This window comes from Nomascus leucogenys, chromosome 1a (genome assembly GCF_006542625.1).
Source record: "Nomascus leucogenys isolate Asia chromosome 1a, Asia_NLE_v1, whole genome shotgun sequence".
In the NCBI taxonomy this organism is placed as follows: Eukaryota; Metazoa; Chordata; class Mammalia; order Primates; family Hylobatidae; genus Nomascus; species Nomascus leucogenys.
In genome coordinates, this window is record NC_044381.1 from 49,916,599 (window position 1) to 49,930,319 (window position 13,721).

The window sequence follows — 13,721 nt, forward strand, 5'->3', positions numbered from 1 at the left end:
ATTTAAAATTAAAGTTTAAAATTAAAAATTCATTTTTCTCAGTCACACTAGCCACATTGCTAGTGTTCTTTCAGTAGTCGCATATTGGACAGTGACAAATACAGAGCAGATGTAGAAAGTCCTAGTATATTGCCGGACAGTACTGCTTTAGAACTGTGGCTCATTTCCTTTTGGTTTTCATTCAAATTATTTTGAATTGTATAAGGGTTTTATCTGAGGAAGAAAAGAAGATTATTTAGGAAAATTTAGTATTATCCTAAGTTTTCTCCACTTTTATCCCTCTCTTCTTTAATTTTCAATCACGTATAATATTGATATATATTATTGTGCCAGGGACTCAATTTAAGTTGTAGATAGTTCCGAATACATTTTCCTCCATCCTGTTTGTTTCAAAAGTAATTATATCTTTGAGCAAGCCTAGAATTCAGAGCTTTGTAAGTTGACAGTAAATAATTATATCACTACTTTTAAAAAAACTAAATCTTTTTTCTTTGACTGTTAGGCAAAGTATAAGGAAGTGAAAGCAAGAAATGCACAATTATTGAAAATGCTTCAGGAAGGTGAAAGTAAGTGGATTTTATGTTTTTGTAATTAAAAACTTATCTTAAATAATATCTGAAGGTACTTTTTCAAATATGTGATTTACCAACTCAACAAAAGTGTTTGATAGCACAATAGGGTGACTATAGTTAACAATAATTTGTATATTTCAAAATACCTAGAAGAAAAGATTTGAAGTGCCCTCAACACAAAGAAATGATAAATGTTTGAGTTACTGGATATCTTAAATACCTATTTGATCAGTACACTTTGTATGCCTGTATCAAAATATCACATGCATCTCATAAATATATACGATTATTATGTGCCAATAAAGAAATTGAAAAAAAGACTCAACAAAGTAGAAAGGCTTCCCAGAGTGATATAAGCTAGATAGTTGGCCAAGCATGGTGGCTCACCTGTAATCCTAGCACTTTGGGAGGCCAAGGTGGGCAGATCACTTGAGGCCAGGAGTTTGAGACCAGCCTGGCCAACATGGTGTAACCCTGTCTCTACTAAAAATACAAAAAGTAGCCAGGAGTGGTGATGCACACCTGTAATCCCAGCTACTCGGGAAACTGAGGCACGAGAATTGCTTGAACTCGGGAGGCAGAGGTTGCAGTGAGCCGAGATTGCACCACTGTACTTGCAGCCTGCTGGGGGACAGAGCAAGACTATCTCAAAAAAAAAAAAAAAAAAAAGCTGGATAGTTACTGATAAAGTTATTATTACAGGTCACTCTTACAGCATCTTAGTTTTATACCAGTTTATAACTATTCAGGTAAAAGAAACTCTTAAAATTTCAATTCTTATAACTTACTGAACTATATTTAGAGGGAAAACAAGCCTAACATTTGCTTAGGATTCTGCTTTTTCAGTTATTGAAGGAGGCAGCCTGTCATCACTTTAGGTTTTCCTTTTTGTTTCCTTCTCTCCTTCTCCCCTCGCCACCGCTCTTCATACTTTTGCTGCTACTCTGTAAACTTTTGACAAGAGGTTACCAGCGGGAAGCCAAGGAAATCAATCGAAAAAATGATTACAGATGATAAGATTAGTAAAGCTGATATACAAAAGCCCACCAAATCAGTTGCATTTCTCACTGTGTATATACCTAGTGACACTTATCTTGAAAGTTTTATGAAAATTTTACATTCATAATAGAAAAGGAAATATATGTTAATTTTTTAGTATGAGACTTAGGCAAAGGAAATTATAAACCACAAAAGAAACACAGATTAAGACATAAAGGAGAAAATCTTTCTCTGAATAGACAAAATTAAATATAATCAACAGTTTTCATATTAATAAATGCTAATGAAACTCCAAAAATAGCTTTTGTGAATATTGTATAGCTCTTAAGAAATTGTGAAATTCACCTTGAAAAAATGAAAAAACAAAATACTAAAAATGGTTTTCAGATGTGAAGGTATAGTCAGCACTCCATATCCGTGGGTTCCCCATCTGTGGATCAGTCAATTGTGGATCACAAATATATTTGTTGAAATTGTGCATGTGCAGACTTTTTTCTTGTTATTACTCCCTAAACAGTACAGTGTAACAGCTATTTACATAGCATTTGTGCCATATTAGGTATTATAGGTAATCTAGAGATCATTTTTTAAATATATATATATATTTATTTATTTATTTATATTTTTTATTTTTTGAGAAGGAGTCTTTCTCTGTCGCCCAGGCTGGAGTGCGGTGGCACTCACTGCAAGCTCCGCCTCCCAGGTTCACACTGTTCTCCTGCCTCAGCCTCCCGAGTAGCTGGCACTACAGGTGCCTGCTACCACGTCTGGCTAATTTTTTTGTATTTTTAGTAGAGACGAGGTTTCACCATGTTGGCCAGGATGGTCTTGATCTCCTGACCTCGTGATCCACCCGCCTCGGCCTCCCAAAGTGTTGGGATTACAGGCATGAGCCACCGCGCCCAGCCAGTAATCTAGAGATGATTTAAAGCATATAGAAGGATATGCATACGTTTTATGCAAATATACACCATTTTATATTAGGGACTTAAGCATCTTTAGATTTTGGTGTCCTTGGGAGGTCCTGCAAGCAATTATATACCAAGGGAGGACTATACTTGGAATAGAAATGTCCAAACAAAATTTAAACTACATTACAAAATAGTTGTCAAACAATGAGTAAAAATCAGAAATCATGTCCAGTTGAACATAACATGAATACTCTTGAAGTAGGTTCAACCTTATATTTTTTATAACTTAACTATTACACAAATAGAAGTTAAAGAATGATGGGGGGAAGCTAGGCGCAGTGGCTCATGCCTATAATCCCAGCACTTTGGGAGGCCGAGGCAGGTGGATCACTTGAGGTTAGGAGTTCGAGACCACCCTGGACAACATGGTGAAACCCTGTCTCTACTAAAAATACAAAAATTAGCCAGGTGTGATGGTGCTTGCCTATAATCCCAGCTACTTGGGAGGCTGAAGTGCAAGAATCACTTGAACACAGGAGGCAGAGTTTGCAATGAGCCAAGATCACGCCACTGCACTCCATCCTGGCTGATAGAGTGAGACTTTGTCTCAAAAAAAAAAAAAAATTATGGGGAAAGACATTATTTGGACATTTAGATGTCTGCATCCTGAGATTAATTTAGACCTGTGCATGTTATTGATCTCCATGTGGGTCTTTTAATGAACAAAATTATGAAAATAAAAAAGTTATTTAGAAGATATATTTCTAAGTGCAGAAATGAAGAGTATCATTGCGTATTGGATGTATAAATTCTAAATATGTAAAAATAAAATAATATTTCCTCCCCATAAAACACTGTGGAAATTGAGAAAGTTAACTGATAAAAGCTTGCTCTCAAAAATAGATTAAAAATCGCTATCGGTAACAACAGTGTCCATAGCATAAGTAATCCAAGTAGAATTTTATATAGGATCGTTACATGAAAATACTTGTAACACTTATAATGTAAATGTAAATATGGTCAGTTCTGTAATAATGCAGCATGTGTTCCTAAAAATCACTAGTCTCTGCAAAATCACACAAGATGGCCAGGCACAGGGGCTCACACTTGTAATCACCTGTAATCCCAGCTTTGGGAGGTTGAGACAGGCGGATCGCTTGAGACCAGGAGTTCGAGACCAGCCTGGGCAACATGGCAAAACCTTGTCTCAAAAATTATATATACAAAAATTAGCCTGGCATGGTGGTGCACGCCTGTGGTCCCAGCTACTTAGAAGGCTAAGGTGGGAGGATCGCATGAGCCCAGGAGGCTGAGACTGCTGTAATCCTGCCACTGCACTCCAGCCTGGGCAACAGAGTGAGACCCTGTTGATATGGTTTGGCTCTGTGTCTCCACCCAAATCTCACCTTGAATTGTTATAATCCCCAAGTGTCAGGGGTGGGACCAGATGAAGACAATTGAATCATGGGGGTGCTTTCCCCCATGCTATTCTCATGTTAGTGAGTTCTCACGAGATCTGATGGTGTTATAAGAGGCTTCCCCCTTCGCTCAGCACTTACTCTCTCTCTTGCTACCTTGTGAAGCGGTGCCTTCTACTATGATTGTAAGTTTCCTGAGGCCTCCCAGCCATGTGGAACTATTAGTCAATTAAACCTCTTTTCTTTATAAATTACCCATTCTCAGGCAGTTCTTTATAGTAGTGTGAGAATGAACTAATATACCCGTCTCAAAGAAACAAAAAAACCCCACAATACTTACGAGAAAAAGGGAGGTTAGAAGCACAGCACTTAAAAACGTTGTCAGTGACACATGAAAAAAAGATGGGAAACTAATAAAAACAGTAACATAGTTTTACATATGTTAAAATGGTTAAATACATAAATATTACATAAATATAGCACTTTACCTTGAAGAAAACCTGAAGTTTGCTTGTGGGTAAGTAGGTCACAGAAGGGTTACAGCTTGTGTGTTACTGCTACATGGTGGAAGGATGGAAAGTTGTCAGACCAGATGGGTGTGGTTCCTAACACACAGTGAAGCAAGGTAGCTGGTAGATATTCAAGGAGTACCTGTGGGTGTGGTTTTCTCTGTTCATAAAATTGTACATAAGTGTATTGAAAATTTGTGTTATGTTCAAGTTGTTACCTAATACATCAACCTCATTGAAACAAATTTGTGTTTTCAAAACAAGCATTATAGGAGAACTGATTGTAATTGAAATATTACATAACTCTTTAAAATCACTAGTTTTCAGCAAGTGTTTATAATCCTGGGGATGGAGGAGTAGAAAGCATAATTTGTAAAAGTTCCCAGGTTGATTCTTGAGAGACTGAACTGATTCTTGATAGGGTGTTTCATCTTATCATATTAAACTATGAAAATAAATTTGAACTACAATCTTACATTGCAGAGCTGTGGTGATATCAGTACTCATTTTCCTCCTTTGCTAATTTCATTACAATTTTACCTCTCTAGTCTCTCCTAGTTTGTTTTCAAAGTGAGGAGCTAGTTTTTCATACATTAGCCATTACCATGAGTTAAGGAAGTTCTCAGCCATGTGAAAATTTCTGAAGCTTAGGAAACATAGGGCCAAAGTATAGATATCTTGCTTCCCCCAAGAGAGAGAAGTGTCTAGAAAAAAATGAATAGTTCTAAGAGACCACACATGTCATATGATCATTTGTGATCATATGAGCTACATTTAGTTGACATTGCCTTATTGGTGTGAAAATTTATTCAGAGAATAATAATTTTGTTGGCATTATAGTATGCTCACTACCCCAACAATTCAACAAAAAAGCACTCTACATTGTTTTTATTTATTTATTTTGAGACGAGTCTCACTCTGTCACCCAGGCTGGAGTGCAGTGGCGTGATCATGGCTTACTGCAGCCTCCGCCTCATGGGTTCAAGTGATTCTCCTGCCTCAGCCTCCCGAGTAGCTGGGATTACAGGAATGTGCCACCATGCCCGGCTAATTTTTGTATTTTTACTAGAGACAGGATTTTGCCGTGTTGGCCAGGCTGATTTTGAACCCCTGACCTCAGGTGATCTGCCTGCCTCAGCCTCCCAAAGTGCTAGGATTACAGGTGTGGACTACCATAATTGTTTTTAAAATCATGCCTTAAGGTTAGTCAAGGTATTTATTAAGTTTTTCCCATATGTGAAATTTTGTTTTCTTGTATCCTTGTCCTATTTAGAGTAGATGTAAAAATTACTCTTGCACCATATTTGTGCAATTAAAAAATATGTATTTTTTTATTGACAGAGTCTCTCTCTGTCGCCCAGGCTGGAGTGCAGTGGCACCATCTTGGCTCACAGCAACCACCACCTACCCAGTTCGAGGGATCCTTATGCCTCAGCCTCCCAAGTAGCTGGGATTACAGGCATGCACCACCACACCTGGTTAATTTTTGTATAATATTTTTTAGTAGAGACAGGGTTTTGCCATGTTGGCCAGGCTGGTCTCCAACTCCTGGCTTCAAGTGATCTGCCCACCTCAGCCTCCCAAAGTGCTGGGATTATAGGTGCGAGCCACCACGCCCAGCAATAAATATTTTAACACCACAGAAAATGTAAAATTTCAGGCTGGGCGCGGTGGCTCACACTTGTAATCCCAGCACTTTGGGAGGCCGAGGCGGGCGGATCACGAGGTCAGGAGATCGAGACCACGGTGAAACCCCATCTCTACTAAAAATACAAAAAATTAGCCGGGCGTGGTGGCGGGTGCCTGTAGTCCCAGCTACTCGGAGAGGCTGAGGCAGGAGAATGGTGTGAACCTGGGAGGCAGAGCTTGCAGTGAGCCGAGATTGCGCCACTGCACTCCAGCCTGGGCAACAGAGCGAGACTCCATCTCAAAAAAAAAAAAAAAAAAAAAAAAAAAAGAAAATGTAAAATTTCTAAGAAAAAAATGCTGTGGTGATGATGATCAGAATTTACTGGTGAAAATGTAAAACAAACAAGCAAAAAAAGAATTTACCAGTGAAAAGTAAGAGCTATGCAAGGTCAAGAAGTAGATTCTTTAAGTATGACAAGAAATCATTGTTCTAACTGCACTACTGTGTCTTAGTTCCCTGAAGTATTGTTAAAGTATTTGAGTGACTGGAAAATCTATGCTACTGTTTTTCCTTTTTTGTCAGTGAAAGATAAGGCAGAAATACTTCTGCAAGTTGATGAATCACAAAGTATCAAGAATGAGCTCACTATTCAGGTAAGGAACTGTGGAGCATACATGACTGGTTTTCTTAGGCTGTCTTTAGTCTTGAATTATTAAACGTAACTAAACAAATACAGCTCATCAACACTGTAAGGAAGTAGTATAAATTATACTTTATTATTATGTAATAGCCCATGAATGAAGATTCTGTTTACAGCACTAAAGGAGGTAGGTATGTCCTTCCCCTGAAGAATGGGGGATGATAAGGCTGTATTTTAATGAACCATGAATTTAGAGACAGAAAGGGCAGATAGAACTTACCCTGTATCTGGGCTTTATTTTTCTGTCCTTCACATCCTTATTGTCTTCTTCTCTCAGGACAGTTTGCCCCATCTTTAATATAGAGCTGTGTACAATACCAAATGGAAATTATGGGGGGAGCTTCTCTGTTACTCATCCATTTAGTTGTCAAAAACCTATCATTGTGAATATGTTAAGAATTGAATATTTGCCAAAAACCCCAAAATGTCTTTTTCTTATTGAATATTTGGTTACAGGTGACTTCACTTCATGCTGCATTAGAACAAGAAAGATCTAAAGTGAAAGTATTACAAGCAGAATTAGCTAAATACCAGGTATGCTTTTATAATTTATAAGTGTTTTTATCAAAATAATACATTTGGAGTAGATACTGTGTGAGAATAAATGCAGTATTTTATTCTTAAGCCAAAATTTATTCACTAAATATATTGATAATTTTATTATTGGTCATATAATTTACAATGTAGAAGATGTTATTCTAGACATTGGTATATACAGCAATAACTAGCATAATTCATTAAAATCCTTGGTACTAGGCCGGGCGCGGTGGCTCACGCTTGTAATCCCAGCACTTTGGGAGGCCGAGGCAGGAGGATCACAAGGTCAGGAGATCGAGACCACGGTGAAACCCCGTCTCTACTAAAAATACAAAAAATTAGCCGGGCGTGGTGGTGGGCGCCTGTAGTCCCAGCTACTCAGAGAGGCTGAGGCAGGAGAATGGCGTGAACCCAGGAGGCAGAGCTTGCAGTGAGCCAAGATTGCGCCACTGCACTCCAGCCTGGGTGACAGAGCGAGACTCAGTCTCAAAAAATAAATAAATAAAAAAAATAAAATAAAATCCTTCGTACTACATAGATGATACAGCATACATGCCATTGAATCATATTGGGGAAAGGCACAAAAGGACAATTGTCCTGTTTATAAGGTTGATCACTTGGATACAGTGATATCTCCTAGATATCTCCATTGTAAATATATATTTTCCCTTTTATAATTAATATGTGAGGTGATACTTTGAGATTGTATGAATATCCTTTTCATCTAGTGGCTTTAGCATCCATTGATATTTGTGCCTTTTTTTGTGATTGCAAAATAGTAATTTTCTAATTCTATCATTTCTTCTGCATTTACAAGCTAGCATTGAGCAGTTTGTTCCAGGATGAAGCAATTAAAAATACCAGTGCTTTTGTGTGTGTGTGTGTGTGTGTGTGTGTGTGTGTGTGTGTGTGTGTGTGTGTGATATATTTATGTGTGTGTGTATATATATGTGTTTCTAAATCATAATATAAAATACATTAACTGGAATCATAGCCAAAAAATCTCAAAAGCCACTCATGGTGTGGAGAACATAGCAGTTGATTAGCCCTGGCTTTAAAATTGAATCAGTCCCAGAAAGAGAATTCCCTTTACCTGGGAGACCTTGAAAAGGATTCTTCTGTGTTTGTTGTTTTGGATTTTTAAGAAATCTCATCGAGAAGCATGGTAGGAGTTTTATGTATAGTGGGTGGGTATCTGCTTCAAAAAATATTTTTGCTAAGTTTATTTTTATTTTTCTGCTAACTAGAAATCTTGTTTTTAATACATGTCATTACACATCTCCTGTTTCAAAAAACCTATTTATACTGTTTTTCTCTGAATAAATCTTTGCAAAATTTTTATATGGTCAGGAGTGAATGACAGCATTCTTATTCTCGAGTGTTGTTTCATTTTGCTTTATAATGTTGATGTTGAAATGGTTATAGTCAGAAAAAGAATGAAAGAAATGAAGAGAAACTGCCATCATTATCAAATGAGTCTGGGCTCCATATGCCTCTGATACAACCACCTCTCTTTAAGAGATGCACTTCCACAGAAAAAGTAGTTCCCAAACTTGGCTGATCATTGGAATCATTTGGAAACTTTGAATTAAAGATTGTTAGTCAATTAAATAGATGTGGGACAAAGCCTAGATGTCAGAATTCTAAAAATATTACTGTTTAGGTAATTCTGATGATCAACTAAGTTCGGACACCATTGCCATAGTTTATAAAAATGGGAAAAACTATACATACAACTATTATAAAGTAAATACATTAAACCATTATTTATGGTTAAATTGAAGGGGGTAGAGTAGCTATTGATGATTTTAATTTTATTCTTTGCATATTTATACTTTCCATATTTCTATAATGAGTATTTGCTTTTTAAATCAGAATAAAACAGAAAATGTTATGTTATGTTAAAATATTTATGTAAAACTCTTCTTGTCCTTTATGCTGCCTTTCCTTTTCCTTGGCTCAAGTCAAATACCACAAATGATGTTTCATATGGAGCAAATTAAATACAAATTTATATATGCAACTGAGCAATATGAAAACCATAACCTAGTTTTCAATCCACTAGTGAACAAAATCAAATTTCTAATGCTAATATGAGCAAAACTCAACAGAACTTGAATTATAAATTGAATTACCCAAAAGGTAATGAACTGAATTACTAAATTTGCTGATCATATGGAACAAATTAAATGTACTGTTTATTTTAGTATTGATCAAAAACTTTATTTTTAATTCTGGAACAGTGAAAATGAGTTCTAAAAAAAATAAGATATTGGTGAGCTTACTAAGGCAAGACTCTTACTCAAATAGAAGTAACTTTTCTAAAACCAATCTTAACCATTTATAAAAAATAACCATATTAAAATAATGTAGCAGTATGTAGACTCAAATTTACAACAAAATCAAAAAAGAAATTGCTTCCTTCTCATACTCCAAGATGCCTTTGGTCTATATTTTTTAAATGAAGTGGTCCCAAAATGGTATGTCGTAAATAATTTTCCCTATTTTTTTTTTTACAGGGTGGCAGAAAAGGGAAAAGAAACTCTGAATCCGACCAGTGTAGGTGATTACATTAGCCTTTGAAGTCACCACAAAGTTTAAAACTTTCAGGATTTTGCAAAGTTGTATATATTTAATGCTGTGCAACTGCTAAACTATGCAGTTTTTGTTGAAGGAACTAAAAGCAACTAGCTCCGTAATGGTCTATAATTTTATTTCTTTTGGCTTAAAGTGAAAAAGAGGAAATAGAGAATTCCAGCAGAATTCAGTGGTTGTTTACTATCCATACTTCTTATCACTTTAGTTTTTCATCAGTCAATAAAATTAATTTACTCTTCCACTAATACGTTTGATTTGTTAAGTTTCAGAAACGTGAAAGTATTTTTGCTTACAGCACAGCCAATCAGTTGGGTCCTTTCAGTTCAGTGAAAATTTTCTCAGCACTTTCTGCACACTAAACCCTATAGGACATGCAAGATGAAATATGGCTGATACCCTCAAGTAGCTTATGCTTGGGGGAAATAGAAGGTGGGAGTGGTTAGGCCGGGTGCAGTGGCTAACACCTATAATCCCAGCACTTTGGGAGGCCAAGGTGGGCAGATCACTTGAGGCCAGGAGTTTGAGACCAGCCTGGCCAGGAGTTTGAGACCAGCCTGGCCAACATGGTGAAACCCGTCTCTTCTAAAAATATAAAAATTAGCCAGGCATGGTGGTGTGCGCCTGTAATCCCAGCTACGCGGGAGGCCGAGGCCGGAGAATCGCTTGAACCTGGGAGGTGGAGGTTGTAGTGAGCTGGGCGACGTAGAGAGACTCTGTCTCAAAAAAAAAAAAAAAAAAATGAAGGTGGGGGTGGGTAAAACAAGAGCAAAAATTACCATAGATAGTAGACTGAAATCACATTGTTTGGAGATTGAGAAAACTTGCATGAAATAGCTTTTAGAGGGTAGATACTTTTTCTGTAAATTTATTGACAGGCAGTCCAGGCAGGCAGAATGAAAAACAGTCTGTGGGCTGGGAATGGTGGCTCATGCCTGTAATCCCAGCACTTTAGGAGGCAGCAGTAGGAGGATTGCTTGAGCCCAGGAGTTTGAGACCATCCTGGGCAACATGGTGAGACCCCGTCTCTAAAAAAAAGTAGCCAGGCATGGTGGCATGTGCCTGTAGCCCCAGCTACACAGGAGGCTGAGGTGAGAGGATCACTGGAGTCTGGGAGGTCAAGGATGCAGTAAGCTGTGATCTTAACACTGAACGGATGACAAAGAAAGAAAAGAATTAGGGCTGGGTGCAGTGACTCACACCTGTAATCCCAGCACTTTGGGAGGCTGAGGTGGATGGATTGTTTGAGCCCAGGAGTTTGTAACCAGCCTGGGCAACATGGCGAAACCCTGTCTCTGTAAAACTAATAATAATAATGTCTGTGAATGCTTTCACCATAAGATAAGAGCTAAGCCAAGGTTGTCTAATCTCCACACTTCCCCCATGTCAATACTGTACAGGTGATCCTACCTCATGCAGTAAAACAAGAAAAAAAAAGTATACAGATTGCAAACAAACAAAAACAATTTGGCTTGGGAATAATAACATGACTCACTGGGAATAGAAAGAGTATTGGTAGCTGGGTTTGGTGGCTCATGCCTGTAATCCCAACACTTTAGGAAGCTGAGATGTAAGGATCACTTGAGCCCAGAAGTTCAAGACCAGTCTGGGCAACATAGTGAGAACCCATTCCTACGAGAAATTTTTAAATAATCAGCCAGTTGTGGTGGCATGTGCCTGTGGTCCTAGCTACTTTGGAGGCTGAGGTGGGACGATTGCTTCAGCCTGGAAGGTTGAGGCTGCAGTGAGCTGTGATTGCAACACTGCACTTCAGCCTGGACAACAGAGGAAGACACTGTCTCAAAAAAAAAAGGCAGGGGCATTGTTGTGTAGGAGGAATAAATGAGAGCTTTTTCACTAGTCTAATCAATTGCTATAATAATTAGTTTATGGGATTCAACTGTTTTTAGTAGAGGCAGTAAAATACAATTATGATTCATTAAAATACAGGATTTTAGGCCAGGCACAGTGGCTCATACCTTTAATCCCAGCACTTTGGGAGGCTGAGGCAAGTGGATCACTTGAGGCCAGGAGTTCCAGACCAGCCTGGGCAACATAGTGAAATCCTGTCTCTCCTAAAAATACAAAAATTAGCCATTTGTGGTGGTGCATGCCTATAGTCCCAGCTACTGGGGAGGCTGAGGCACAAGAATCGGTTGAACCCCAGAGGTGGAGGTTGCAGTGAACTGAGATCACACTGCTGCATGCCAGCCTGGGCAGCAGAGCAAGACGCTGTCTCAAAAAAATAAAAATAAAATACAATTTTATGTATGTGATAACAAAGATGAACACATAAATGCTGGTCTTCAATTGAACAGAATAGGTGCGGCCAGAAATAAGGCCACACACCTCCAACTATCTGATAATTAACAAACCTGACAAAAATAAGCAATGGGGGAAGGATTCCCTATTTAATAAATAGTGCTGGGATAACTGGCTAACCATATCAGAAAACAGAAACTGGATCCCTTCCTTACACCATATGCAAAAATTAAGATGGATTAAAGACTTAAATGTAAAACCCCAAACTGTAAAGACTCTGGAAGACAACCTAGGCAATACTATTCCGGACATAGAAACAGGCAGAGATTTCATGATAAAGACACCAAGAGCAATTGCAACAAAAGCAAAATTTAACAAACAGGATCTAATTAAAGAGCTTCTGCACAGCAAAGGAAACTATCAACAGAGTGAACAGACAGCCTACAGAACGGGAGAAAATTTTTGCGAACTATGCATCAAACAAAGGTCTAATATCCAGAATCTATAAGGAACTTAAATTTACAAGAAAAAAAAACCATTAAAAAGTGGGCAAAAGACATGAACACTTTTCAAAAGAAGACGTGCAGCCAACAATCATGAAAAAAAAAGCTCAACATCACTATCATTAGAGGCAGATCAAAATCACAGTGAGATACCACATCACACCAGTAAGAATGGCTGCTGTTAGTCAAAAAATAACAGATGCTGGCGAAGTTGTGGAGAAAAAGGAATGCTTATACACTCTTGGTGGGAGTGTAAAATAGTTCAATCATTGAGGATGATAGTGCAGCGATTTCTCAAATAACTAAAAACAGAAATACAATTTGACCCAGCAATCCCATTACTGGGTATATATCCAGAGGAATATAGATCGTTCTGTCATAAAGACACATGCACACGTGTTCATTGCAGCACTGTTCACAATAGCAAAGATGTGGAATCAACCTAAATGGCCATCAATGGCAGACTGGATAAAGAAAATGTGGCGCAAATACACGATAAATACTATGCAGCCATAAACAAAAAAAACAAAAACAAAAAACAGCAAAATTGTGTCGTTTGCAGGAACATGGATGGCGCTGGAGGCCAGTATCCTTAGCTAACGCAGGGACAGGAAACCAAATACCCCATGTTCTTACTTAACAAGTGAGGGCTAAATGAAAACACATGAATGCATAGGGGGAACGACATACACTGGGGCCTACCAGAGGTTGGAGAGTGGAAGGAGTGAGAGGATCAGGAAAAATAACCAGTGGGTACTAGGCTTAGTACCTGGGTGATTTAATAATTTGTACAACCCCTGTGACAAGCTTACCTATGTAACAAACCTGCAATGTACCCCTGAACTTAAAATTTTTTAAAATGCTGGTCTTGGCCTCCAAAACCAGCCTTTTATGAAAAATTCCACTTCATGACAGTCTTTGAAGAAAAAAACACAAAGGTAATGAAATTGTCATCATTGCTTATATATGTCTGGCCTCTCCCATGAGGTTATATGAACACTGCAAAGGAATATAGTTACAAGGCATATAGAAAACAGCAAAATGACAAGTCTTATCACTAATTACTTTAAATGTAATGGACTACA

The 13,721-nt window shown here is 37.9% G+C and overlaps 1 protein-coding gene across 2 annotated transcripts in view; it reads left to right on the plus strand.

The window, feature by feature from the left end:
* Positions 1-10,119, plus strand: part of GKAP1 (G kinase anchoring protein 1) — an 80,306-nt gene extending 70,187 nt beyond the window's left edge. For both annotated transcript variants that reach the window (XM_030809502.1, XM_030809498.1), the window contains 4 exons: positions 503-566; positions 6,622-6,692; positions 7,196-7,273; positions 9,796-10,119. In XM_030809502.1, coding sequence (XP_030665362.1) covers positions 503-566; positions 6,622-6,692; positions 7,196-7,273; positions 9,796-9,843 — 261 coding nt within the window. In that variant the 3' untranslated portion in view covers positions 9,844-10,119. The remainder of the gene's footprint in view (positions 1-502; positions 567-6,621; positions 6,693-7,195; positions 7,274-9,795) is intronic.
* Positions 10,120-13,721: the final 3,602 nt, after the last annotated feature.